Source organism: Salvelinus alpinus, chromosome 34 (genome assembly GCF_045679555.1).
Source record: "Salvelinus alpinus chromosome 34, SLU_Salpinus.1, whole genome shotgun sequence".
In the NCBI taxonomy this organism is placed as follows: domain Eukaryota; kingdom Metazoa; phylum Chordata; class Actinopteri; order Salmoniformes; family Salmonidae; genus Salvelinus; species Salvelinus alpinus.
Window position 1 is genome coordinate 18,699,009 of NC_092119.1, and position 24,595 is coordinate 18,723,603.

The 24,595-nt window shown below is 41.6% G+C and overlaps 4 protein-coding genes across 14 annotated transcripts in view; 2 read left to right on the forward strand and 2 right to left on the reverse strand.

Moving 5' to 3' along the window:
• Positions 1 to 5,005, reverse strand: part of LOC139563409 (protein transport protein Sec23A-like) — a 43,462-nt gene extending 38,457 nt beyond the window's left edge. Inside the window, exon 1 of one of the 2 annotated variants that reach the window (XM_071382057.1) lies at positions 4,875 to 5,005. The gene's annotated coding sequence lies outside the window, so the exon portion shown is untranslated. Of the gene's footprint in view, positions 1 to 1,146; positions 1,252 to 4,874 lie in introns of those variants that run through there. The other variant, XM_071382058.1, reaches the window with a different exon arrangement.
• A 636-nt stretch (positions 5,006 to 5,641) lies between these two features.
• LOC139563428 (signal recognition particle subunit SRP54-like) lies at positions 5,642 to 12,318 on the reverse strand. 2 transcript variants are annotated; one of them, XM_071382095.1, is made up of 17 exons: positions 12,211 to 12,318; positions 11,720 to 11,833; positions 11,523 to 11,620; positions 11,282 to 11,373; positions 11,108 to 11,192; positions 10,596 to 10,700; positions 10,421 to 10,487; positions 10,268 to 10,325; positions 9,942 to 10,092; positions 8,164 to 8,312; positions 7,925 to 8,025; positions 7,743 to 7,829; positions 7,526 to 7,599; positions 7,175 to 7,283; positions 6,888 to 7,058; positions 6,490 to 6,585; positions 5,642 to 6,249 (listed from the first exon to the last, which is right to left on the reverse strand). In XM_071382095.1, the coding sequence occupies exons 3-17, from the start codon at positions 11,598 to 11,600 to the stop codon at positions 6,158 to 6,160; spliced, it is 1,515 nt and encodes a 504-aa protein (XP_071238196.1). In that variant the 5' UTR covers positions 11,601 to 11,620; positions 11,720 to 11,833; positions 12,211 to 12,318; the 3' UTR covers positions 5,642 to 6,157. The 2 variants fall into 2 exon arrangements, with proteins under 2 accessions (XP_071238196.1, XP_071238198.1); XM_071382097.1 differs by having other exon boundaries at positions 12,181 to 12,251.
• A 201-nt stretch (positions 12,319 to 12,519) lies between these two features.
• Positions 12,520 to 17,282, forward strand: LOC139563837 (uncharacterized). Its single transcript, XM_071382777.1, has 8 exons — positions 12,520 to 12,707; positions 12,819 to 12,940; positions 13,569 to 13,707; positions 15,495 to 15,616; positions 15,766 to 15,876; positions 15,986 to 16,092; positions 16,671 to 16,761; positions 16,887 to 17,282. The coding sequence occupies exons 1-8, from the start codon at positions 12,611 to 12,613 to the stop codon at positions 17,001 to 17,003; spliced, it is 906 nt and encodes a 301-aa protein (XP_071238878.1). The 5' UTR covers positions 12,520 to 12,610; the 3' UTR covers positions 17,004 to 17,282.
• An 882-nt stretch (positions 17,283 to 18,164) lies between these two features.
• The window catches only part of LOC139563835 (bromodomain adjacent to zinc finger domain protein 1A-like), a 38,566-nt gene continuing 32,135 nt past the window's right edge, over positions 18,165 to 24,595 (forward strand). For 5 of the 9 annotated variants that reach the window (XM_071382766.1, XM_071382769.1, XM_071382771.1 and 2 more), the window contains exons 1-3: positions 18,165 to 18,273; positions 18,609 to 18,759; positions 20,151 to 20,429. In XM_071382766.1, coding sequence (XP_071238867.1) covers positions 18,647 to 18,759; positions 20,151 to 20,429 — 392 coding nt within the window. In that variant the 5' untranslated portion in view covers positions 18,165 to 18,273; positions 18,609 to 18,646. Of the gene's footprint in view, positions 18,274 to 18,321; positions 18,388 to 18,608; positions 18,760 to 19,761; positions 19,902 to 20,150; positions 20,430 to 24,595 lie in introns of those variants that run through there. The other 4 variants (XM_071382767.1, XM_071382772.1, XM_071382768.1 and 1 more) reach the window with 4 other exon arrangements.

The following is a 24,595-nucleotide window of genomic DNA, read 5'->3' on the forward strand; positions in this document are numbered from 1 at the left end:
GCAAGGAGTCTCATAATATTATATTTTTATAATTGCCTGGCTTTTTACCTTTGCAGTGTCCTGAGATACCCTTTTGGACTTTGAGCATAATGTTACACTCCAGCATGTTTACCTTCAATTTGAATGTGTCATATCAATAAACGGGTAGAGGAAATGCAGTCAAAAACATGACGTAACCTATACTATGGGAAATTCTGGCTTACTTCTAAATGGGGCAAAAATTGGTCTAAAAGTCATGGCTAGAACCTGGCTAAGGTACAGAATATGATCCTGACTGTGACCCACTTCTTCACCCACTGTCTGATCAAATGTTCAAAATAATTTACTTTGAAAACACACTGAATCTGAATAGAAGTCCAATCAACAGGTGTAGACCTTACAGTGAAGCCTCTAACCGACAGTGCAGTATCAAAAAATACGGATAAGAATAAGAGATAAAAGTAACAAGTAATTAAAAAGCAGCAGTAAAAAAATAACAATATATACAGGGGGGTGCCGGTGCAGAGTCAATGTGCGGGGGTACCGGTTAGTTGGGGTAGTATGTACATGTAGGTAGAGTTAATTAAAGTGACTATGCACAGATGACAACAGAGAGTGGCAGTGGTATGGAGAGTGGAGGGGGGGGGTCGCAATACGAATAGTCTGGGTAGCCATTTGACTAGATGTTCAGGAGTCTTATGGCTTGGGGGTAGAAGCTGATTAGAAGCCTCTTGGACCTAGACTTGGCACTCTGGTACCGCTTGCCGTGTGGTAGCAGAGAAAACAGTCTATGACTAGAGTGGCAGGAGTCTGACAATTTTTAGGGCCTTCCTCTGACACCGCCTGGTATAGAGGTCCTGGATGGCAGGAAGCTTGGCCCCAGTGATGTACTGGGACGTTCGCACTACCCACTGCAGTGCCTTGCGGTCGGAGCCCGAACAGTTGCCATACCAGGCAGTGATGCAACCAGTCAGGATGCTCTCGGTGGTGCAGCTGTAGAACCTTTTGAGGATCTGAGGACCCATGCCAAATATTTTCAGTCTCCTGAGGGGGAATAGGTTTTGTCGTGCAATCCTGAGTGAACAGGGAGTACAGGAGGGGGCTGAGCACACACCCCTGACGGGCCCCTGTGTTGAGGATCACCGTGGCGGATGTGTTGTTACCTACCCTTACCACCTGGGGGTGGCCGTTAGGAAGTCCAGGATCCAGTTGCAGAGGGAGGTGTTTAGTCCCCGGGTCCTTAGCTTATTGATGAGCTTTAACTTCTTATGGCTGGGGGGCAGTATTGAGTAGCTTGGATGAATAAGGTGCCCAGAGTGAACTGCCTGCTACTCAGGCCCAGAAGCTAAGATATGCATATTATTAGTATATTTGGATAGAAAACACTCTGAAGTTTCTAAAACTGTTTGAATGATGTCTGTGAGTATAACAGAACTCATATGGCAGGCAAAAACCTTAGAAAAAATCCAACCAGGAAGTGGGAAATCTGAGGTTTGTAGTTTTTCAACTCTTTGGCTATCCAAGATAGTGTAAATTTGGTCCGATTGCACTTCCTAAGGCTTCCACTAGATGTCAACAGTCTTTAGAACCTTATTTCAGGCTTCTACTGTGAAGGGGGAGAGAATGAGAGCTGTTTCAACCAGAGGTCTGGCAGAGTGCAATGAGCTCAGTCTCGCACGCGACCGTGAGAATTAGCTGCGTTCCATTGCATTTCTAAAGACAAAGGAATTCTCCGGTTGAAACATTATTGAAGATTTATGTTAAAAATATCCTAAAGATTGATTCTATACATTGTTTGACATGTTTCTACGAACTGTAACCAAACTTTTTGACTTTTCGTCTGGACCTAGTGCTCGCGCCTCATGAATTTGGATTTGTGAACTAAACGTGCGAACAAAAAGGAGGTCTTTTTACATAAATTATGGACTTTATCGAACAAAACAAACATTTATTGTGGAACTGGGATTCCTGGGAGTGCATTCTGATGAAGATCATCAAAGGTAAGTGAATATTTATAATGCTATTCTGACTTCTGTTGACTCCACAACATGGCGGGTATCTGTATGGCTTGTTTTTGTGTCTGAGCGCCGTACTCAGATTATTGCATGGTGTGCTTTTTCCGTCAAGTTTAAAAAAAGAATCTGACACAGCAGTTGCATTAAGGAGAAGTGGATCTATAATTCCATGCATAGCACTTGTATCTTTTATCAATGTTTATTATGAGTATTTCTGTAAATTGATGTGGCTCTCTGCAAAATAACCGGATGTTTTGGAAGCAAAACATTACTGAACATAACGCGCCAATGTAAACTGAGATTTTTTTATATGAACTTTATCGAACAAAACATTACATGTATTGTGTAACATGAAGTCCTATGAGTGTCATCTGATGAAGATCATCAAAGGTTAGTGATTAATTTTATCTCTATAAAATTCTGCTTTTTGTGACTCCTCTCTTTGGCTGCAAAAATGGCTGTGTTTTTCTGTGACTAGGTGCTGATCTAACATAATCGTTTGGTGTGCTTTCGTCGTAAAGCCTTTTTGAAATAGGATACTGTGGTGGGATTAACAACAAGTTTATCTTTAAAATGGTGTAAAATACTTGTATGTTTGAAGAATGTTAATTATGAGATTTCTGTTGTTTGAATTTGGCGCCCTGCACTTCACTGGCTGTTGTCATATCGATCCCGTTAGCGGGATTTCAGCCATAAGAATTAAGGGCACTATGGTGTTGAACGCTGAGCTGTAGTCAATGAATAGCATTCTCACATAGGTGTTCATTTTGTCCAGGTGGGAAAGGGCAGTGTGGAGAGCAATAGAGACTGCATCATCTGTGGATCTGTTGGGGCGGTATGCAAATTGGAGTGGGTCCAGCGTTTCTGGGATGATGGTGTTTATGTGGTCCATGACCAGCCTTTCAAAGCACTTCATGGCTTCAGACGTGAGTGCTACGGGTCGGTAGTCATTTAGGCAGGTTACCTTAGTGTTCTTGGGCACAGGCACTTTGGTGGTCTGCTTAAAACATGTTGATATTATAGACTCGGACAGGGAGAGGTTGAAAATGTCAGTGTAGACACTTGCCAGTTGGTCAGCGCATGCTCGCAGTACATGTCCTGGTAATCAGTCTGGCCCTGTTGCCTTGTGAATGTTGACCTGTTTAAAGGTCTTACATCGGCTGCGGAGAGTGTGCTAACACAGTCTTCCAGTACAGCTGGTGCTCTCATCCATGTTTCGGTGATATTTGCCTCGAATCGAGCATAGAAGTAGTTTAGCTCGTCCAGTAAGCTCCTGTCACCGGGCAGCTCTCGGCTGTGCTTCCCTTTGTAGTCTGTAATGGTTTGCAGAGTAGTACGACTCGATCTTAGTCCTGTATTGACGCTTTGCCTGTTTGATGGTTCGTCACAGGGCATAGCGGGATTTCTTATAAGCTTCCAGGTTAAGAGTCCCGCTCCTTGAAAGCGGCAGCTCTAGCCTTTAGCTCAGTAACGGATGCTGCCTGTAATCCATGGCTTCTTGTTGGGGTATGTACATAGGGTCATTGTGGGGACGACGTCATTGATGCACTTGTCGATGAAGCCAATGACAGATATGCTGTACTCCTCAATGCCATTAAAGGAATCCCGGAACATATTCCAGTCTGTGCTAGCAAAACAGTCCTGTAGTTTAGCATCTGCTTCATCTGAACAATTTTTTATTGATCTAGTCACTGGTGCTTCCTGCTTGAATTTTTCCTTGTAAGCAGGAATCAGGAGGATGGAATTATGGTCAGATTTTCCAAATAGAAGGATGAGGGAGAGCTTTGTATGCATCTCTGTGTGTGGAGTAAAGGTGGTCCAGAGTTATTTTCCCTCTGTGTGCACATTTAACATGCTGATAGAAATTTGGTAAAACTGATTTAAGTTTCCCTGCATTAAAGTCCCCGGCTACTTGGAGCCCCACGTCTGGGTGAGCGTTTTCTTGTTTTCTTATGGCGGAATACAGCTCATTCAATGCTAGTGAATGCAGCTCATTCAATGCTAGTGAATGCATAGTGGTGCCAGCTAGTAGTAAGCTCATTGTATTGAACTATCACTAACCTTTGCGGTCTCCTGAAGTTACAATATTTGACCTGATGAGATTCTATCAGAGATGCAAATGTTCACAATTCCTTAATAGTTAACAAAGGTCTTTCAAAATGGAAACACTCACTGTATTGGGCTTTTATCTAGCTAGTTAAGTATCTGACCTGAATCAAACACTCTACACACACGTACATTGTAATATTATTGTATGGTGGTATTACACATTTTGTATTGTAGATATGTACTGTTTTATATTTTGTGTTATGTGTGATGTAAGTGCCTTAATGTGTTTGAACCTAGTAGTTGCTGCCTTGGCAGGAACAACTGTAATGGGGATCCCTAATAAATACAAATGGTGACTCAATCAACAGGCTTTACAAACGGATGCTGGATTACCAGCAAAGCTATTTTGATTGAATGAACAACCAGTCACAACATTAGCTAGATACAGTAGCTAACAAGGGCACGCCAAAAACAATTACAATTGTTCAATAGATTTCAGGAGAGAAAATCGCATCACAAAAAAAGATAGCCAACACAAAAAGTAGACAAACTAGCTAACTAGAATAAATTATTGTATTCACCATGTTAGCAACCAGCTAACGTTAGCTATCTAATTTAGCTTTATAGTTAGCGGACCGACCGGCGAATGCAATGTGTAAAAAAATATTTTAAAAATCGCCCTGCTCAGCTCGCTAAACCGCCACACAACTGTATAGTATTACAGTAGTATTACAATAGTATTACATCCAAAATACATTACGTAATACACATATCCCAAAGATATGTCTTAGTCAATATTTACAGCAAATAGTAGCACATTTGAATATTTACCTGATGTCCTCAGACTGGTTGACTCTGCTACGTACTGTAGTGACAGTGAACAGCGCCAAGCACAACGTTGGCTGACTACGTAGCAAACAACATGGCTGCGAGGAGTAATGCCACGTCAAGAGGTGTCCAATCATAGCCCCTCACCCAAAATAGTTTTAAGGACCGTTTCATGACAGAGGTTGTTAACTAGGTTTCATCACATTCTTATTTATTTTCAACAGTAATTTTTTGGACCTGTCTGGCTTTGTTCCAAAAGACAGAACTACCTATACAACACGTTCTGTTTGTTGGACTGATAAGAACAATAGGGAAACTATTGGTTCAACGTTTCCTTTGTAATAATTTTAATATGTGAAGTGCTTGACTTGGGCTGAAATAGTTGCCTTTACTCATTTTCAGGGCAGGTACTGTTTATATGTAGATGCTGAAACTCTGCAATACTTTTGAGCTAATATTCTATAAGAGGTGCTGGTACTCAGCTCCCATGATCTCCTGCCCAAGTTTAGTGCTGTATGTGATAAACACCACAAATCAACATGAATATCAGTAGCTTTATGTACATTTACATTTTCTGCTCAATTTCCTTTGAAATGCAGTGCCCCAACAATAACACATTTCAACAGCCATAGGTAGCTCATACTAGTACTGTATATTAAAGGATGTGGTCTAATCTTTATGACAAGAATTTCATTGATAGTTGTCAATCATATTTGTTATCGCTCTATGACAATCATTGATCAACCAAACAGAGAAAAAGAGACACTGGCTTTTTAAAACATTGCAATACAAATTTTATTACATTATGACAACAACAAAAAATGTCCAACTAATTTCAGCATATCCTTTGCAAAATCTCCAAATCAGGGCTACACAAATTAGGGTTATACAAATTATACAAATTAGGGTACACCGGAAAATATTTTAAATTGTTTTGCAATTAAAAACACAAATTAGGCTATCTTATTGGACAAGTCCAATAGTGACTCCTGGTTGAAGTCCATTTTCTTCTGTTTGGTGCCTAATGAACATGACAAGCGTCATAATCCCATAATTTATGCATCTTTTGTGCCTAATTTATAATTAGTGTAAAAATCACAGAACTTCTTTTGATTTATCCTGATAAGTAAATAAGCCTCTGCATAATTTTATACACAAACATCTTAATTAATTATATTACAGAGGCAAAATAACTCTTCTCATCTCCTTCTTGCTAAATATTCTTCACATCTTCTTGCTAAATCCAAATGACCACCTTTTATTTAACCGGGTTAAGGCTCAGTGGTTCACATATTGTTGAATCCCATCATTCCTTTCGCGTTGCCAGCTGCACCCTGTTGGAACTGTCTCATCATGGACTGGAGACCAGACATTCCACCTGAAGAGACAAATGATAAGAGTGTTTCAGGGGGATCAGTTAAACTCTAGAGCAAGGCAGAGAGGCACAGAATCGCTAAACAAGATCAAATAAAGGTTATTTGGGTTGCAAGGTGATTTGTAGATCAGGGATTCTGCAGTCTATATCACATCTATGTCATTACGTTTGGACCGACCATGCTCAAAGTAACAAAGGAAGTTTGGGTAATGTGAAATAACTTATTGTAAAAGTCAAGCCTACCCATATGGTGGAGAACCCTTGGGTCCATCATCTTTGCCATCTGTTGGTTCAACTTAGCCATCTGAGAGGGGTTGACATTCTTGGACATATCACCACCTGCAAACATGTAAAAGTGCAAAATAATCTAGAGACATTCTACTGCTTGATGAAAGCAAAATTGTGTAATTGGACCAGTGCTTCCGTTTCCGGGCTGAAACGTGTCTGAAAACATGACTAGTCATGAAATCCTTGCTTCCCCTGTCCTTGTTTCCTCCCCTCACAGAGTGCATTGAAAGAGCGGATCCAAGGTCCTTCCCTCAGACCTCCTCCAATGTGATTTGAGAGGGAAATGGAGGAAACATGGACAGAGGAAGCAAGAATGACAACTAGTAATGTTTTAAGAGCCAAAAAGTGCATACCTTTGAACAGGCCCTTGATGCCACCCATCTTCTTCACCATCTGGGCAAACTTGGTGTACTGGGTGAGCAGCTCCTGGACGTCCCTGGTGGCAACCCCTGAACCGCGTGCCACTCTGGCGATTCGGTTCGGCCCCTTGCTGAAGAGCTTTGCACCGTCTTTGTTGTCAAGTTCTGCAAAAACCAAAGAAAGAAACCAGTGAGGGAGGAAAACATGTACGCATTTTGTATAACCCTTTTGTTTGTATCCCTTACTGTTGTTTAATGATGAAAGTGGATTGCATCTTTACCTTGGTCGTTCATGCTGTCCATAATTGTCATGAGTTTCTTCAACCTAGCCATGGACTCCTGCTCGTTGCCTTTGCTCATGAAGTCTGTTCCGAAGCCTGGGATCATACCCTTGTGACATTAACAGAAGTAAGATTAGCATTGTCATCTTTAAATACATCCCACATGTGGCCAGAAGAATATAAAATATTCTTAGGTATTCATTATTTACCAAGGGGGGAGGGGTATACAGTTGAGATTGTTTTCGAAAGGCATTTGTGCTGAAACGCTGACCGTCTGCTCGTTTCATCTATAGTATGTACCCCTATGGGGATTTTTCCCCCTATTAGGTATTCTGGTTGCCGCTTACTTACCATGATCTGTCCGAAAGGTCCCATCTTCATGATGTTCTGAAACTGCTCGTACATGTCACGAAGAGTGAACTGACCTGTGGTGCAAATGGTGATTAGAAGAAACTTAAAAACCATACCGCATAACTATGTTATAGACTGCAGAGCATATGCATACTGCATTTCAGTTATGATATGGGGCTGGTATTACAAGTATGTCAGCTGATGATCTCATTCTCACCATGTTTCAGCTTGTCAATCAACTCCTCGTTGTCATCCAGCTTGAGTTCATTGACTTTGTCTATCAAACCTTCAATGTCTCCCATGCCTGAGGACAAAATACACACAACTCATTCAATACAGGTTTTACATAATGTAAAACGTCTTATGATAATCCATTATTCAAAAGGGAAAACAGTTTACCCAGTAGCTTGCTGATGAAGGGTTGCGTCTTAAATGGCTCTAAGTCGTCAATGTGTTCTCCAGTACCAATGAAAATGATGGGACTCTTAGTAGCAGCCACTCTATAAAAAGGCAACATGAGTATGAAACATTACCTAACCATCAGGATTATCATGAGTTAATGAATTCTGCATTAGTAAGGAAACTCAGTTGACCATAACTTGGATAAACTGTCAAAACAAAGAGTGGCATTTACTTACGCACTGAGAGCACCACCACCTTTGGCGTGACCATCCAGCTTTGTCACTATGACGGACGCTACTTCTACTTTGTCTTTGAAGGCCTTCGCCTGGGCTTCACAAGCTTGGCCAATGGAGGCATCCATTACGTACACAATGTTGTCAGGTTGCTGGAGGAAATAGAAACATGCTTGGTGTAAGACCATGCATGCATTGATGCATTTTCTCTAAAGCAATACAGTGCATTAGGAAAGTATTCAGGCCCCTCAACTTTTTCCACCTTTTGTAACATTAGTCTTTTTCTAAAATGTATTAAGTTGTCGTCCCATCCCCCCCAATCAATCTACACACAATACCCCATAATGACAAAGCAAAAACAGGTTTTCATAAATAAAATATCACATTTACATAAGTATTCAGACCCTTTCCTCAGTACTTTGCTGAAGCACCTTTTGCAACGATTACAGCCTCGAGTCTTCTTGGGTATGACGCTACAAGCTTGGCACACCTGTATTTGGGGAGTTTATCCCACTCTTCTCTGCAGATCATCTCAAGCTCTGTCAGGTTGGATTGCTGCACAGCTATTTTCAGGTCTCTCCAGAGAAGTTCGATCTGGTTCCAGACCAGTCTCTGGCTGGGCCACTCAAGGATATTCAGAGACTTGTCCCAAAGCCACTCCTGTGTTGTCTTGGCTGTGTGCTTAGGATCATTGTCCTGTTTTTTCATCAAGGGTCATTGTCCTGTTTTTTCATCAAGGATCTCTGTACTTTGCTCTGTTCATCTTTTCCTCGATCTTGACTAGTCTCTCAGTAAATGCCGCTGAAAAACATCCTCACAGCATGCTGCCATCACCATGCTTCACCGTAGCAATGGTGCCAGGTTCCCTCCAGACGTGACGCTTGGCATTCAGGCCAAATAGTTACATTTTGGTTTCATCAGACGAGAGAATATTGTTTCTCATGGTCAGAGTCCTTTAGGAGCAGTGGCTGCCATCTGATCACTCTAACATAAAGGCCTGATTGGTGGAGTGCTGCAGAGATGGTTGTCCTTCTGGAAGGTTCTCCCACCACAGAGGAACTCTAGAGCTATGTCAGAGTGATCATCGGGTTATTGGTCACCTCCCTGATCAAGGCCCTTCTCTCTCGATTGCTCAGTTTGGCCTGGCAGCCAGCTCTAGGAAGAGTCTTGATGGTTCCAAACATCTTCCAATTAAGAATGACGGAGGCCACTGTGTTCTTGGTGACCTTCAATGCTGCAGAAATGTTTTGGTACCATTCCCCAGATCTGTGCCTCGGAGCGCTAAGGACAAATCCATTGACCTCATAGCTTGGTTTTTGCTCTGACACCCACTGTCAACTGTGGGACCTTACTTAGACAGGTGTGTGCCTTTCCAAATCATGTCCAATCAATTTAATTTACCACAGGTGGACTCTAATCAAGTTGTAGAAAAATCTCAAGGATGATCAATGGAAACAGGATGCACCTAAGCTCAATTTTGAGTCTCATAGCAACGGGCCTGAATACTTACGTAAATGTGATACTTCCGTTTTTATTTGTAATAAATTTGCAAACAAAATAACTTTGAACTTTGTCATTATGGGCTATTGTGTATAGACCGATGTGGGGGGGTGGGGGGGGGGGTGATTTCATCAATTTGAGAACAAGGCTGTAACGTAACAAAATGTGGAAAAAGTCAGAGGGTCTGAATACTTTCCGAACGCACTGTACATTTTATAATGACGATACAAAAGCTCAGGCTGGCAGAGAGATGGTCACAGTGGTGCAAAAATACTACTTACCACTGCATTGGAAACCTGCAACATCTCCTCAAAAAGGGAATCTTCTTGCTTGTGTCGGCCACTGGTATCAACAATGATTATTTCAAAGCTCTCGTTTTTGAACTTTTCCACACCTTCCGCAGCTATGACGACAGGGTCCATCTCTGTGTAACTGGATTTAACAATGTTAGTGTACAGTATGCAGCAAAGGCCCTGTAATAGACCTGCGTCCTGTCCAGGGGGTGTACTTGTACATCAAGGTTCCTTACCATATACATTAGCATAAAAAAATGACTTGAGATTCATCACATACAGATGAGAAGCAACCAAATGCAAAGCATAAATACCTTCCATAGAATGGAATTCTGGCTTTTGTTGCATTTTGCTTCAACTGATCGAAGGCACCTGCACACACAAAAATATGTTGTTGACTTAAATTAGCTAAAATAAAAATTTTCGAGAAGGAATATCAAACAGATACATTTTGAAAATGAAACTACCAGCTCTGAAAGTGTCAGCGCAAATCAAACAGGTTTTCCACCCTTTTCTTTGGTAGTAGTACGCCAGCTGTGGAAAAGGTATTCAATACAGAACATTAGTGATGGCATAATATATTTTGGACAAATGACCACCTGAATGTGCATATCTTTAGGCTGAAATCCAGGAATGGCTCACCTTGGAACAGGTTGTGGTTTTCCCACTGCCCTGAAGACCCACAAACATGATGACGTTGTTCTTTCCCTTTGTGGGTGTCCAAGCCTTGACCCCTGGATCCACCAGCTGAGAGACAACCACAACATTAAATCTTAGACACACTCCCATCGCATCAAATGCAATAAACACAGAAACATTGCATCTTTGTAAAATATGTGAAGTGAGCTACTGGATCCCTTAGTTCAATTAAGGTAATTGTTTGAGGGGAATGACTGTTTTGATGGTATAGTACATTGCCGAAACAGTTTACAAAACACTGTGGAATATCAATAGACCAAATGACTTTTGAAAACCACTAATATTAAAATAACCAGGAAATCCCACCATCAACTGTCAGTCATCTACCCAAGTTTTCAATCAAAAATGAACTCCTTCGGTTACTTTACACGGGACCATCATTAAACTAATACTAATGTATGGAGGTATTACAATACGTTCAGTTTCAGTAAGAATAGTCAGAGAATGACACTGACCTTGACAAGCTCCTTGAACACAGAATGCTGGATCATTCTCCTCTTGTTCAGCCCAGAGGCCATCTCCTCCAGGTCAATGGATGATCTGTGGTCAAAGAAAGATTACATTAGTAGGATACAGAATTCAGCTTTTGTCTACTACAGTACAATGTGTTCCTGAATAATGCTACTCACTTTACATTTTCTCTGAGCTGCTTTACCAACTTGATGTTGACATCAGCTTCCAGGAGGGCAGCACACACTTCTTTCAGCATGGCATTTAATACCTAAAGAAAGAGAAGACATTATCTATGAGAAATATCATATGGTCTGCGTGGTTGAAACCTGGAAACATATGTAACTACTATTTAGTTAACAACCACACATTGCCAAAAGTTGTACAAAAATAATAAGTCTGATTTGGTACTAGATATACCTCCTCGTTGATGATGGTGGCATTGCTCAGTGATCGCAACGCCGAGGTTATTTTTCTTCCCAAATCGGCTAACACCATGTTTGCAGGTCTTGTTGAACCTGTAAAAAATATTTAGATTTGCAAATTTGGTTATACTGCCACTGCCAACTACTATACCACTTCAACGCTGGATAATAATGTTATGGAAAGGGACTTACAAAATCAGTTGAGAAATACGGCCTCTTCGGCTTCAATGTTGAGGGAAACCCCCTTGTCTCTACACCTTTACTGCCACTTATTGGTGATCAAACGTCCGTTGTTGACTTCCTTAACTGAGCAATGAACGAAAACAATGAGTGAAATCTAGAGATTAGTTTAGCATATAACGTTAGTCAGGACAACATGACATAAATTAGCTAGAAAAATTCCGTAGTTAACTAATACAACACGTGTATGTAAAGAATACATAATATTGACCCGACTGCATCCACACAGCTTATACAACTATATAAGCATCTACAACTCGATGCTAAACGTTAGCATCGACAACTCGAGTGAGGCCGTGGTTCTCCGAGAATATGACACGTATAAAGACAGCATCCTAATTTAATTCGATGTATGGATAACTATCGTGCTAACATTACGACATTTATAAAACAATAGCTAGCTACTAAATTACCATTTTTATAATTATAACGAAGATCGTTACCTAAAGCTTGCCAACTGGCTTGAGAAAAGCAACCAAACGAACGTCATCTCAATCCCAGATATCCCAGAATGCCTATCTACTTCCGGGGTTATGTTTACTTCTTTGTAACCCCTGTATTTTAAGGTCGTCTGAAATGTCATGTTTTCTACTTAGAGTAAACGGTAATTTCATACAACACGTGTCCATTTAATTTGCCAAAATCAATATTCAATATATTTCTACAATATCAGTTACTTTAAATGAAATAATATATACTAAATTCTCTCCATTTCACCACTACTATTAATAGTGCTCCAATTATCGCGCCTCCTTAAATCTCAAATACGTATCCGGTATTTTCTACGCATGCGTTCAATACATTCAAGCATGAGCAATCGTATGTGGCAAAATATTTGTTGAAATGAACTTTTCAGACGCAAAAAACGAAATCGTACGATTACTCTCCAGAGTAAATTCCAAGGACCTGCCACGTTTAATTGACTGGATGAAAAACTCTGGTATTTAACCCTGGCATCAGCTATTTTAAGCCTAAACCAACCATCCCATGTTCATGTTGGATTATGATGCTTCAACTGTATAACATTAGATAGTCATTTTGTTTCTTGCAGATGAAGTGGATGATGGATTGTTTGACAATCAAAAGGTTATACTTCAAAGTATTTCAGAGGATCTTAGGGCATGTCTTCCTTTGGAGGCTGTGCTCTCCTCCGAGTCCTTGGCTATTCAGAAGGTGGGTTACTGTAATTGCTTTCATTCCTCAACATCTTTACTCCGGGCCAAATTTACTTGCTGGGTGCTTGTATTTGGTGCAAGGTGTGTGTATTTTATTTTCAGAGAGGAATAAAAAATAAAAAAATACTCACACTTAAAATTAGACTTAAGTAATTAAAAGGGTAGTTCACCCAAATTACAAAATTACGTTGGTTTCCTTACGCTCTAAGCAGTCTATGGACAACGTATGACAACAATCCATGCTTTGGTTTAGTTTCCTTGGAACTGTTTCCACATGCTAACGTGTGTGGTACAAATCCCAATCAAGTCATGGGACTGTTTTTCACACATCTCCAAATAATCCAAAAGTATCTAAATTTGTGAAGCTCAACAAAGTCACAGATGATTTGAACACGTGTGAAAAATGTATTATCGGTCCCATGACTTGAATGGGATTTGTGCCACATGATAAAATGTTAGCATGTGGAAACTGTACCAGGGAAACTAAACCAAAGCATGGATTGCTGTCATACCTTGTCCAGAGACTGCTTACAGTGTAAGGAAACCAATGTCATTTTGTAATTTCGGTGAACTATCCCTTTGACTAACACAAATTAACTAATTCTGTTCATCAATTGATTATTCAGACCCAACAGAACCCCCAGCCCACACTGCATGTGGATGCTTTCCTGTATGACGAGGACACCGTGGATACACTCTGTGAGGAGGGCAAGATGAGCCGCAACTACTGCCTGAACTGTGGCACTCACAGAACAGCTCCCCTGGGTAGGTTTGCCTTGCATGGGCCTCCCGAGTGACGCAGCAATCTAAGGCACAGCAAAGCAGTGCTTGAGGCGTAACTACAGACCCGGGTTTGATCCCAGGCTGTGTCGAAGCCAGCCGCGACCGGAGACTAATGAGGCGGCGCACAATTGGCCCAGCGTCGTCTGGGCTAGGGGAGGGTTTGGCCGGCCAGGATGTCCTTTTCCCACCACGCTCTAGAGACTCCTTGTGGCGGGCCAGGCACATGCACGCTGACTTAGGTCGCCAGTTTTACGGTGTTTCCTCCGACACGTTGGTGCGGCTGGCTTCCTGGTTAAGCAAGCAGTGTGTCAAGAAGCAGGGAGGCTTGGCAGGGTCGTATTTCGGAGGATGCGTGGCTCTCGACCTTCGTCTCTCCCGAGTCAGTACGGGAGTTGCAGCGATGGGACAAGACTGTAACTACCAATTGGATATCACGAAATTGGGGAGAAAAATATGTAAAAGTAGAAGAAAAAAATGTTTGCCTTGCCTGGTTAATCATTGTACTTGTTCTGAAGGATCATGCCATCTCACCAACAATCCAATTACCCAAAGCCCATCAATAATCATACTGAACAAAAATATAAACGCAGCATGTAAAGTATTGGTCCCATGTTTCATGAGCTGAAATAAAATATCCCAGAAATGTTCCATACACACAAAAATATTATTTCTCCCAAATGTTGTGCACAAATGTGTTTACATCCCTGTTAGTGAGCATTTCTCCTTTGCCAAGATAATCCATCAACATGACAGGTGTGGCATATCAGGAAGCTGATTAAACAGCATAATCATTACACAGGTGCACCTTGTGCTGGGGACAATAAAAGGCCACTCTAAAATGTGCAGTTTTATCACACAACACAATGCCACAGATGTCGCACATTTTGAGAGAGCGTGCAATTGACATGCTGAATACAGAAATGTCCACCAGAGCTTTTGCCAGAGAATTGAATGTTCAATTCTCTATCATAAGCTGCCTCCAACGTAGTTTTAGAGAATTTGGCAGTACGTCCAACCGGCCTCACAACCTCGGACCTCATGTATGGTGTTGTGTGGGTTGAGCTGTTTGATGATGTTAAAGTTCTGAGCAGTGCCCCATGGTGGTGGTGGGGTTATGGTGTGGGTAGGCATAAGCTATAGACAATGAAAACAATTGCATTTTATGGATGGCAATTTGAATGCACAGAGATACGGTGACGAGATCCTGAGGCCCATTCGCGTGCCATTCATCCGCCGCCATCATCTCATGTTTCAGCATGATAATGCACTGCCCCATGTCACAAGGATCTGTACACAATTCCTAATGCTGAAAATGTCCCAGTTATTCCATGGCTTGCATACTCACCAGACATGTCACCCGTTGAGCATGTTTGGGATGCCCTGGATTGACGTGTACGACAGCGTGATCCACTTCCCGACAGTATCCAGCAACTTTGCACAGCCATTGAAGAGGAGTGGGACAACATTCCACAGGCCACAATCAACAGCTTGATCATGCGAAGGAGAAAATGGCCAGATTATTTTTTTTTTTTAAGGTATTTATGACCAACAGTTGCATATCTTTATTCCCAGTCAAGTGAAATCTGTAGATTAGGGCCTAATTTATTTATTTAAATTGACTGATTTCCTTATGAACTGTAACTCACTAAAATCTTTGAAATTGTTGCTAGTTGCGTTCATATTTTCGTTCAGCATAGATGTGTAAGATAAGGGTGGGTTTATAACCCTCATGTTGCAGCATTGTGTCAAATGAATGTTTATTTTCTCAGAGTTCATCTCTCACTCCTTCTCGATATTGGAGCTCCAGTTCCTATTCCAGCATGTCCTACCAGACCTGACTGGGAGACTAGTGGTGGATGTGGGTTCCAGGCTAGGGGCAGTACTCTATGGGGTAAATTACAGTTTGTTTTGGAATGAAAGGGAAACCATTTATGGCATTGAGATGTATTGTTAAAGGTTATGTGAAAATATTGCAGGAAAATGTCATGAATTCTTTGGCAAAAAAGTATTTACTCTTCCAGTCATTTGTTTGTGCTTCAGGGGTACCTGTACAGCTCTGCAGTTCGGCTTGTTGGGGTAGAGATCAGTGCAGAGTTTGTCAGGCTTCAGAATATGGCTGTGGAGAAGTATGGCTTCAGTGACCGAATACAGGTAAAGCGATCATTAGTATAATTTTACATTTATTTATCTTGATCTTTGTTTTATGTTTTTAAAGAATGTAAGTGCCACAGCTTTCTCTCATTGTCTCACATTTCTGCAGGTCATCCATGGAGATATCAGTACTCAGGATTCCCTGTTACAGAATGCAGATGTTCTCATCATGAACAATGTGTTTGAGTACTTTCTACAGCCAAATGACCAAATTAAGTAGGTAAACCTTGGACACCACACCAGGGGTGTATTCATTAGAACATATCGTTTCAAAAAGTTTTTCAACAGAAAATATCATTATCCTATAATGCAGCGTTTCCCAAACTTGGTCCTCAGGAACCCAAGTGGTGCACATTTAGTTTTTTGCCCTAACACTACACAGCTGATTCAAATGATCAAAGCTTGATGATTATTTGAATCAGCTGTGTAGTACCAGGGCAAAAACCAACACGTGCACCCCTTGGACTCCCAAGGACCAAGTTTGGGAAACGCTGTAATATAGGATGCAGTAAGTGATCATTGGAAGATTTCAATTGCATACTCCTCATGTCCTGTTTCCTTCTCAAAACCCATTGGATGAGAAAGCCCGAGGTCCCGCCCCTCTGACCTTCTCCTCCAATGGGTGTTGATGAGGAGAGAGGGGTAAGGATGCAATTGAGATCTTCCTCATATATTGTATCTGGTAATGATGCAATGTAGTACCAGGACAAAAACCAACATGTGCACCTCTTGGGGTCCCGAGTACGGAGTTGGGGAAACCCTGCTCTAATGTCTCCATCCTCTTCCTTTGGTAGAGCCTGGTATTTTATCGTTCACAATTTCCACAAGAAAGGTGCTCTATTGGTTACAGTTCCAAGCCTCCAGGAAGCACTTTCTTCACATCAGGTAAGTACTGAAAATGCCTGTAAAAACTGTCTGTTTTCCACACTTTGAGAACTGAATGTTTCTATGATGTGTAACTTCAAGCATAATGCACACCTCTCTATTACTGTACTGTGCTCCTCCTTCAGGGAGGGATCAACCTCAGCAAGTGGGTAGAGGAACTAACTCTGGATTACAACGTCTATCTGGGGAAGGACGGTGACCCGGACGCATTCAAAAATATACACCTGTATAGGGTACTGTGACCCTGAGTGAAGACCAAACATCCACTCAGACTTTCTGTCCCTTGGATATTGACTTTCTGCTGCAATTGCAGATGGATTCTCTTCTAGGACTGTGCCCTACCATATCATGTTCAAGGTATAACAATCTATAAAGATGACCGAGTGATCTGTGACAAGAAATCCCAAATATCACTCTGATAATGTTATGTACTTTACAGTTCAGTGAATGATTTGTCAGCCTTTTTACAGAAAATGTTTGACCAATGTCTGAAATACTGTAGTAAATGAATAGTTAAAACATTTGCCTGATGGTTCTTGTACGTTCCCCTCTCACCCACACTACTGAAACAGGAAGCATGGGAGGGTAGCATAATTACAGCAGAAAGTGGCTATTAAATGGCACCAGCTCTGAGGAACTTCTGTGTTGCCTTCTTTACCAACAGCATGGCATCAACATCTCTTTTGCAGCGCTTTAATAGTGTTTCATTTTGGACTCTGTGGCCATTGTAATTACAACCTCTTTGATGGATTTTGCACCTTAGTTATGAGGCTCTCTAACTACACCAGACAGGCACCATGCAGTCATGTTATAGTAAACAAGCCGTTAACACCATTGTTGAACATTGGCCTTCAGTCACCATCAATATTCTGTTAATTGAAATATGACAGAAGCCAAACTAAGGCTGCGTTTACACAAGCTGACCAATTATTATTATTTTTTTTACCAATCAGATAAGCTCTTTTGCAAATAATTGGTCAAAATATCAGAATAAGGCTGCCTGAGTAAACGGAGCATAAGAACAAAGCACGTACATTTTGGTGATTTATACCCCCTCGTGGCGGACAGACGGGAAGTTGGATGCATGTGGAAAATGTTAGGCGCTATAATATGTTGTAACTGATTATGATCACTCACTTAAACCTGTACAAAAGTTTTGTATCAGTTGAAAAAGTATGTTTTACCAGAACAGATATGCTATGTTTTACTATAAATGTGCATGATGCTCTGATTCAAGTAGTAACAAATCCCATATTGCTTCTCCAATCCTCTGATGTTCAACGAACATAAACATGATTGGTGGTGATGATGCGAGTGGCGGGATAAACAACCAATGGAGATAACATAGTCTTCACTCAAGCTACGCCCTCCTACGCGCTTCTCATCTGTGAAATAGAGCGGATCAAATTTATAGTCAACACGCAGTCCGTCCGGTGGAAAAGTGGGGCAGTCCGTTGACTTTTTGTATTTTTCTCCCGCGGATTATTGTTTTAACGTTACATAACCGATCCGGTAAATCTCTTGAATTCTTCCTCTAGTATGCGAAAATGTTATCAGGTGGTTTAAACATAGAGGTTTTTAATTGCTAATATCAGACAGATTCCCATTCATTGAGCACATTTTCATGTGAGTTGGTTGGAAAAGCGTCACTTTTGTGTGTTACTGGAAGCGTGTGCCATTAACAAAGGCTGGATTTCCTCTTAAAATTGTCGTAGGTTATCACGACCATTTTTAAAAAAAAATGTTTGGGTCACTGTCCTCATGTCTGAGTTTATTGCCGATGAATACTGATTTAAAACTTTATGTAATTACATGGTTTCTGGCTTTCTTTTCCCCTCCTTTTTGAGTCTCAAAGAGGACAAATCGGAGACGAAGATAAAGAAAGATGCCGCTTCTCCACAGAAAGCCGTTTGTCAGACAGAAGCCCCCAGCGGACCTCAAACCAGATGAAGAAGTGTTTCTTTGCAAAGTCACACATGAAATCTTCAGGACATACGAGTACGTGAAGACCAAACTGATAAATGCATTAACATTCAAGAATGATCAATGTTAGTTAACTATCAAATGACCATCCGATTTTGGCTCAACTCAAGTTAGGAAAGTTTAACCATAGTGACAGCAAACATTAGCTAGCTTGCTAAGAAGCTAAAATCCTCTGCAGTGCTGGAAGATGGACAAAGTACTACTTATTATAAACTAGTTGGTAAATCATTAATAATGTATTGTCTGGTTGACACCTATTTAGCTAGTCATCAGATGAAAATGGGTCAGAACTGTTATTTCTATCCAGTTGTCAAACTTAGTTTGTCAGGTGTAGCCAGCTTGATCACCGCTAGTTTAGCGGCTACTATAGCTAGCTAGTAGTTGGAGCAACTACCATTTAACGTTACCAGCCGTGTTGACCAAGTATTTGGGCCTGCTAGCCAGCTTGAAGCTAGCGTTGCAAAATATCCAACTTGAGTCAACTTTATTTGACTAGGTTATAATTATTGCCGTAATTTACTGTCATATCCATCGAGTAACTGGTTGGTAAATCTACCCAGTCTTGTTAGAAGTTATCGTATGCTCTCTTAGATACTTTTGCATAGTCCTAAAATGAGAGCAGAGCAGTTCGCGCTCATCACAACTCGTCTTGTCTCAGTTCGCGTGTGGAACGTGGGCAGGGCTATTGTTGTGTGATTGTTTATAGCTAGCTAACTAGGAAGCAACATGTTAACTAGTGTGTTTATTTGGGAAGTTTTATAGTGAAATATTTTATCAATTTGTAACCCATAGCATAGACAAACTGTTTATGTAGGATTTGCCTACGAATAATACTCTGACTTATTTCAAGGGGGTCTTGAAAGGTAAACAATTTTCACCCTGGCCTTCATTCCAGATAGACCGCAAGTTCGCATGTTACTGTAAATTTAGTAGAAGGACAGTGACAGACATCTTTTAGTTCTGTTCATTATTTTATCACTATTTTGAAGATGGACTTTTATATTTGTGGTTTTGTTTTAAGGTATAATTTCTTTGGAATTGTATTTAGTCAGCATGTGTGACCGACTGCTCAACATGACTTTGGAAGACTTTGAGGTCCTATCGATGCAGAAACTGGAAAAGCATCTCGATGTTTACAGTGTACACAGATGAGCAAGGTATATGTTCATGTTGTGCAAGTGAGGTTGTGTTATGTTTTTAATGCTGATTTGGGGTGAGCATTGGTTTTCGTTTCCTCCTATGATTATGTGGGCAGCAATATTTTGCATGTGTCCAGTCCAACATGCAAAATTAGTGAGCAATTTCATGCCCTTAAATATTAGGGCCCTTGTCAAAAGTAGTAACGTTACACTGTAGGGAATATGCAATTACCTGTACTGACTCGAATCACCCTGTCTCCCCACAAGTGACTTCTTTGAGAGGACCATCCTGTGCAACAGCCTGGTGTGGAGCTGTGCGGTGACGGGCAAGCCTGGCCTGACCTACCTGGAAGCTCTGGACTGTGAGAAGAGAGGTCGTCAGAGCCTCCAGAGCTTCCCCTCAGCTCTGGTGATCCCCCTGCTGCACCTCACAGCCCTCACATACCGTACCCGGCTCCACGAGATCTGTGATGATGTGTATTCTTACGTCAAGGAGAGGTTCTTCCCCGGGGAGATTGTGGACGTTGTGACCCGCTCCGATACCAGGTAAGGTGTTAATTTAACCACATGACCTCACCAAGCATCATCAGTTGTACTCAACTTTACTGTAATCTGGGTGTTCTGAGCTGCACCAGTGTCGGGTAATGTGTTGATTCTATCCATATGATGACCTCCCCGACAGTCATCAGTTTCACTTTATTTTATACATATGACCTCATCTAGTGTCATCAGTTTCACTTCTAACCAGGGGTCTGATATAATTTGGTTTTATACCACCTTACCACCTTATACCACCTTGAAGGACTACAATGCATTTTACGTTCTCTCCCTATGAGTCAGTGCTTTGATAGCTCCCGTATTTAGCCAAAGGAGTATTCATCCAATGTCTTGTGTTTTATTTATGTTCACTAGCATTACCTCGGTGAATGTAGATCCCAGCTCTTTGACAGTGAAATCATGTTCTCTGTAGTAAACCAATACATGGATTTTTGTCAATGTGGTTGAGAGTTGGCTATGATCTGTTTGGAGAGGGGCACCAAATTGTATTCGTCACAATGCACCGAATACAACTGGTGTATACCTTACTGTGAAATTCTTACTTACAAAGTAAAAAATAAACTAGCATTAATAACGAGGCTATATTCAGGGGGTACAGGTTAGTCGAGGTAATATGTACAGTACCAGTCAAAAGTTTGGACACACACTCATTCAAGGATTTCTTTATTTTTACTATTTTCTATATTGTAGAATAATAGTGACGATGTCAAAACCACGAAATAGCACATGGAATCATGTAATAACCAAAAGAAGTGTTAAACAAATCACTGTGGTAGCCATGCTGGTTAAGTGTGCCTTGAATTCTAAATAAATCTGTGCCAGCAGCAAAGCACCATCTCCATGCTTCATGGTGGGAACTGCACATACAGAGATCGTCTGTTCATCTACTCTGCATCTCACGAAGACATGTCGATTGGAACCAAAAATCTGTCTAATGTCCATTGATCCTGTTTCTTGGCCCAGACAAGTCTCAAATCAAATTGTGTCACATTTCACCTTACAGTGAAATGCTTACTTACAAGCCCTTAACCAACACCAACAATGCAGTTTTAAGATGTTGTTAATTGAACACTTGTTAATTGAAATATATTCCAGGTGACTACCTCATGAAGGTGGTTGAGAGATTGCCAAGAATGTCCAAAGCTGTCTTCAAGGCAAAGGGTGGCTACTTTGAGAATCTAACACTTTTTTGGTTACTACATGATTCCTTATTTGTTATTTCATAGTTTTGATGACTTCACTATTGTTCTACAATGTAGAAAATAGTAAAAAAAATAAAGATATCTTTGAATGAGTGTGTGTCCAAACTTTTGACTGGTACTGTATATAATTTCTTCAACTTCCTGAGTGGGAAGTTGACTGACTCCTTCTGGACCTCCCCCCTACCTAACATTGACCTCATCCAGTCTGTAGATGATGCCTGGTTATTCTTTAAAAGTGCCTTCCTCACCATCTTAAATAAGCATGCCCCATTCAAAAAATGTAGAACTAGGAATAGATATAGTCCTTGGTTCACTCCAGACCTGTCTGCCCTTGACCAGCACAAAAACATCCTGTGGCGTTCTGCATTAGCATCGAATAGCCCCCGTGATATGCAACTTTTTAGGGAAGTTAGGAACAAATATACACAGGCAGTTAGGAAAGCTAAGGCTAGCTTTTTCAAACAGAAATTTGCATCCTGTAGTACTAACTCTCAAAAGTTCTGTGACACTGTAAAGTCCATGGAGAATAAGACCCCCTCCCAGCTGGCCACTGCTCTGAGGCTGGGAAACACTGTCACCACCGATAAATCCACTATAATTGAGAATTTCAATAAGCATTTCTCTACGGCTGGCCATGCTTTCCACCTGGCTACCCCCTACCCCGGTCAACTGCCCGGCACCCTCCATAGCAATCCGCCAAAGCCCCCACCATTTCTCCTTCACCCAAATCCAGGTAGCTGATGTTCTGAAAGAGCTGCAAAATCTGGACCCCTACAAATCAGCCAGGTTAGACAATCTGGACCCTCTTTCTAAAATGATCTGCCGAAATTGTTGCAACCCCTATTACTAGCCTTTTCAACCTCTCTTTCGTATCGTCTGAGATTCCCAAAGATTGGAAAGCTGCCGCGGTCATCCCCCTCTTCAAAGGGGGTGACACTCTAGACCCAAACTGCTACAGACCTATATCTATCTTACCCTGTCTTTCTAAGGTCTTCGAAAGCCAAGTTAACAAACAGATTACCGGAAATGTAGAATCCCATCGTACCTTCTCCGCTATGCAATCTGGTTTCAGATCTGGTCATGGGTGCACCTCAGCCACGCTCAAGGTTCTAAACGACATCATAACTGCCATCGATAAGAGACATTACTGTGCAGCCGTATTCATCGACCTGGCCAAGGCTTTCAACTCTGTCAATTGCCAATAAGAAAGTGGTGGACTCGACAGCCTTGGTTTCTCAAATAATTGCCTCGCCTGGTTCACCAACTACTTCTCTGATAGAGTTCAGTGTGTCAAATCGGAGGGCCTGTTGTCCAGACCTCTGGCCGTCTCTATGGGGGTGCCACAGGGTTCAATCCTCGTGCCGACTCTCTTCTCTGTATACATCAATGATGTTGCTCTTGCTGCTGGTGATTCTCTGATCCACCTCTACGCAGACGACCCCATTCTGTATACTTCTGGCCCTTCTTTGGACACTGTGTTAACTAACTTCCAGACGAGCTTCAATGCCATACAACTCTCCTTCCGTGGCCTCCAACTGCTTTTAAATGCAAGTAAAACTAAATGCATGCTATTCAACCGATCACTGCCCACACCTGCTCGCCCGTCCAGCATCACTACTCTGGACGGCTCTGACTTAGAATACGTGACAACTACAAATACCTAGGTGTCTGGTTAGACTGTAAACTCTCCTTCCAGACTCACATTAAGCTTCTCCAATCCAAAATGTAATCTATAATCGGCTTCCTATATTGCAAGAAAGCATCCTTCACTCATGCTGCCAAACATACCCTCGTAAAACTGACCATCCTTGACTTCGGTGATGTCATCTATAAAATAGCCTCCAACACTCTACTCAACAAACTGGATGCAGTCTATCACAGTGCCATCCGTTTTGTCACCAAAGCCCCATACACTACCCACCATTGCGACCTGTACGCTCTCGTTGGTTGGCCCTCGCTTCATACTCGTCGCCAAACCCACTGGCTACAGGTTATCTACAAGTCTCTGCTAGGTAAAGCCCCGCCTTATCTCAGCTCACTGGTCACCATAGCAGCACCCACTCGTAGCACACGCTCCAGCAGGTATATCTCACTGGTCACCCCCAAAGCCAATTCCTCCTTTGGTCGTCTTTCCTTCCAGTTCTCTGCTGCCAATGACTGTAACGAACTGCAAAAATCACTGAAGCTGGAGATTCATAAAAAATTAGGCCTACATCAGCACCACCATCTCAGAAAATCCTAGGGAGAGCCCTGATTGTACATTTTTAAATGTATTTCTTGTTAGCTACTGAAGAGCAGCCAGGTACCGATAACATTAAGTCTATAGTTACCATTCCTACTAAGGGTAGTCTTTTGCCAACATTATTATGCAACAAAAAATATTCGTTGGCCTTTTTGATTTGAGCAGTGTGGATGTCGTGCGCCATTGTGGGGGTGAATGGTGGCGTGCTCTTACTCCTGTAGTCCACGATCAGCTCCTTGGTTTTATTGACGTTGAAGGAGAGGTTGTTGTCCTGGGACCACACTTAGTCTCAGACCTCCCCTCTGTATGCTGTCTCCTCACCGCCCTTATCCTGTGGCTACTAGATTATAGAAGCCACTGGGCATATGGATCTAAATAAATGCACGGAATGAATTTTAAGTCCTATCCATGCTCGTGACGTTGAGACCCGACCCTACCTAGGCCAAATTTGCTTCTGTTACATTAAAGCACAGGTTCTGCCCTAAATCAGAAATAACTTCCATTACCTGCTCGTCTGTCCTGCGCTGCATACACTCTGTGCATGACTTGAGTATCCATAGCAACACCTCTGCTTGGTGACGAGACTGAGAGCAGTTAGCTGTGAACCAGCTACTTTTTGTCACTCAACTCAAGGAACATTTTATTTTCGGTAAAATAATATCTCCCGTGGAGTCAGACAATGTTCTAGTCTTATTTGAAGAGGTTGAAGC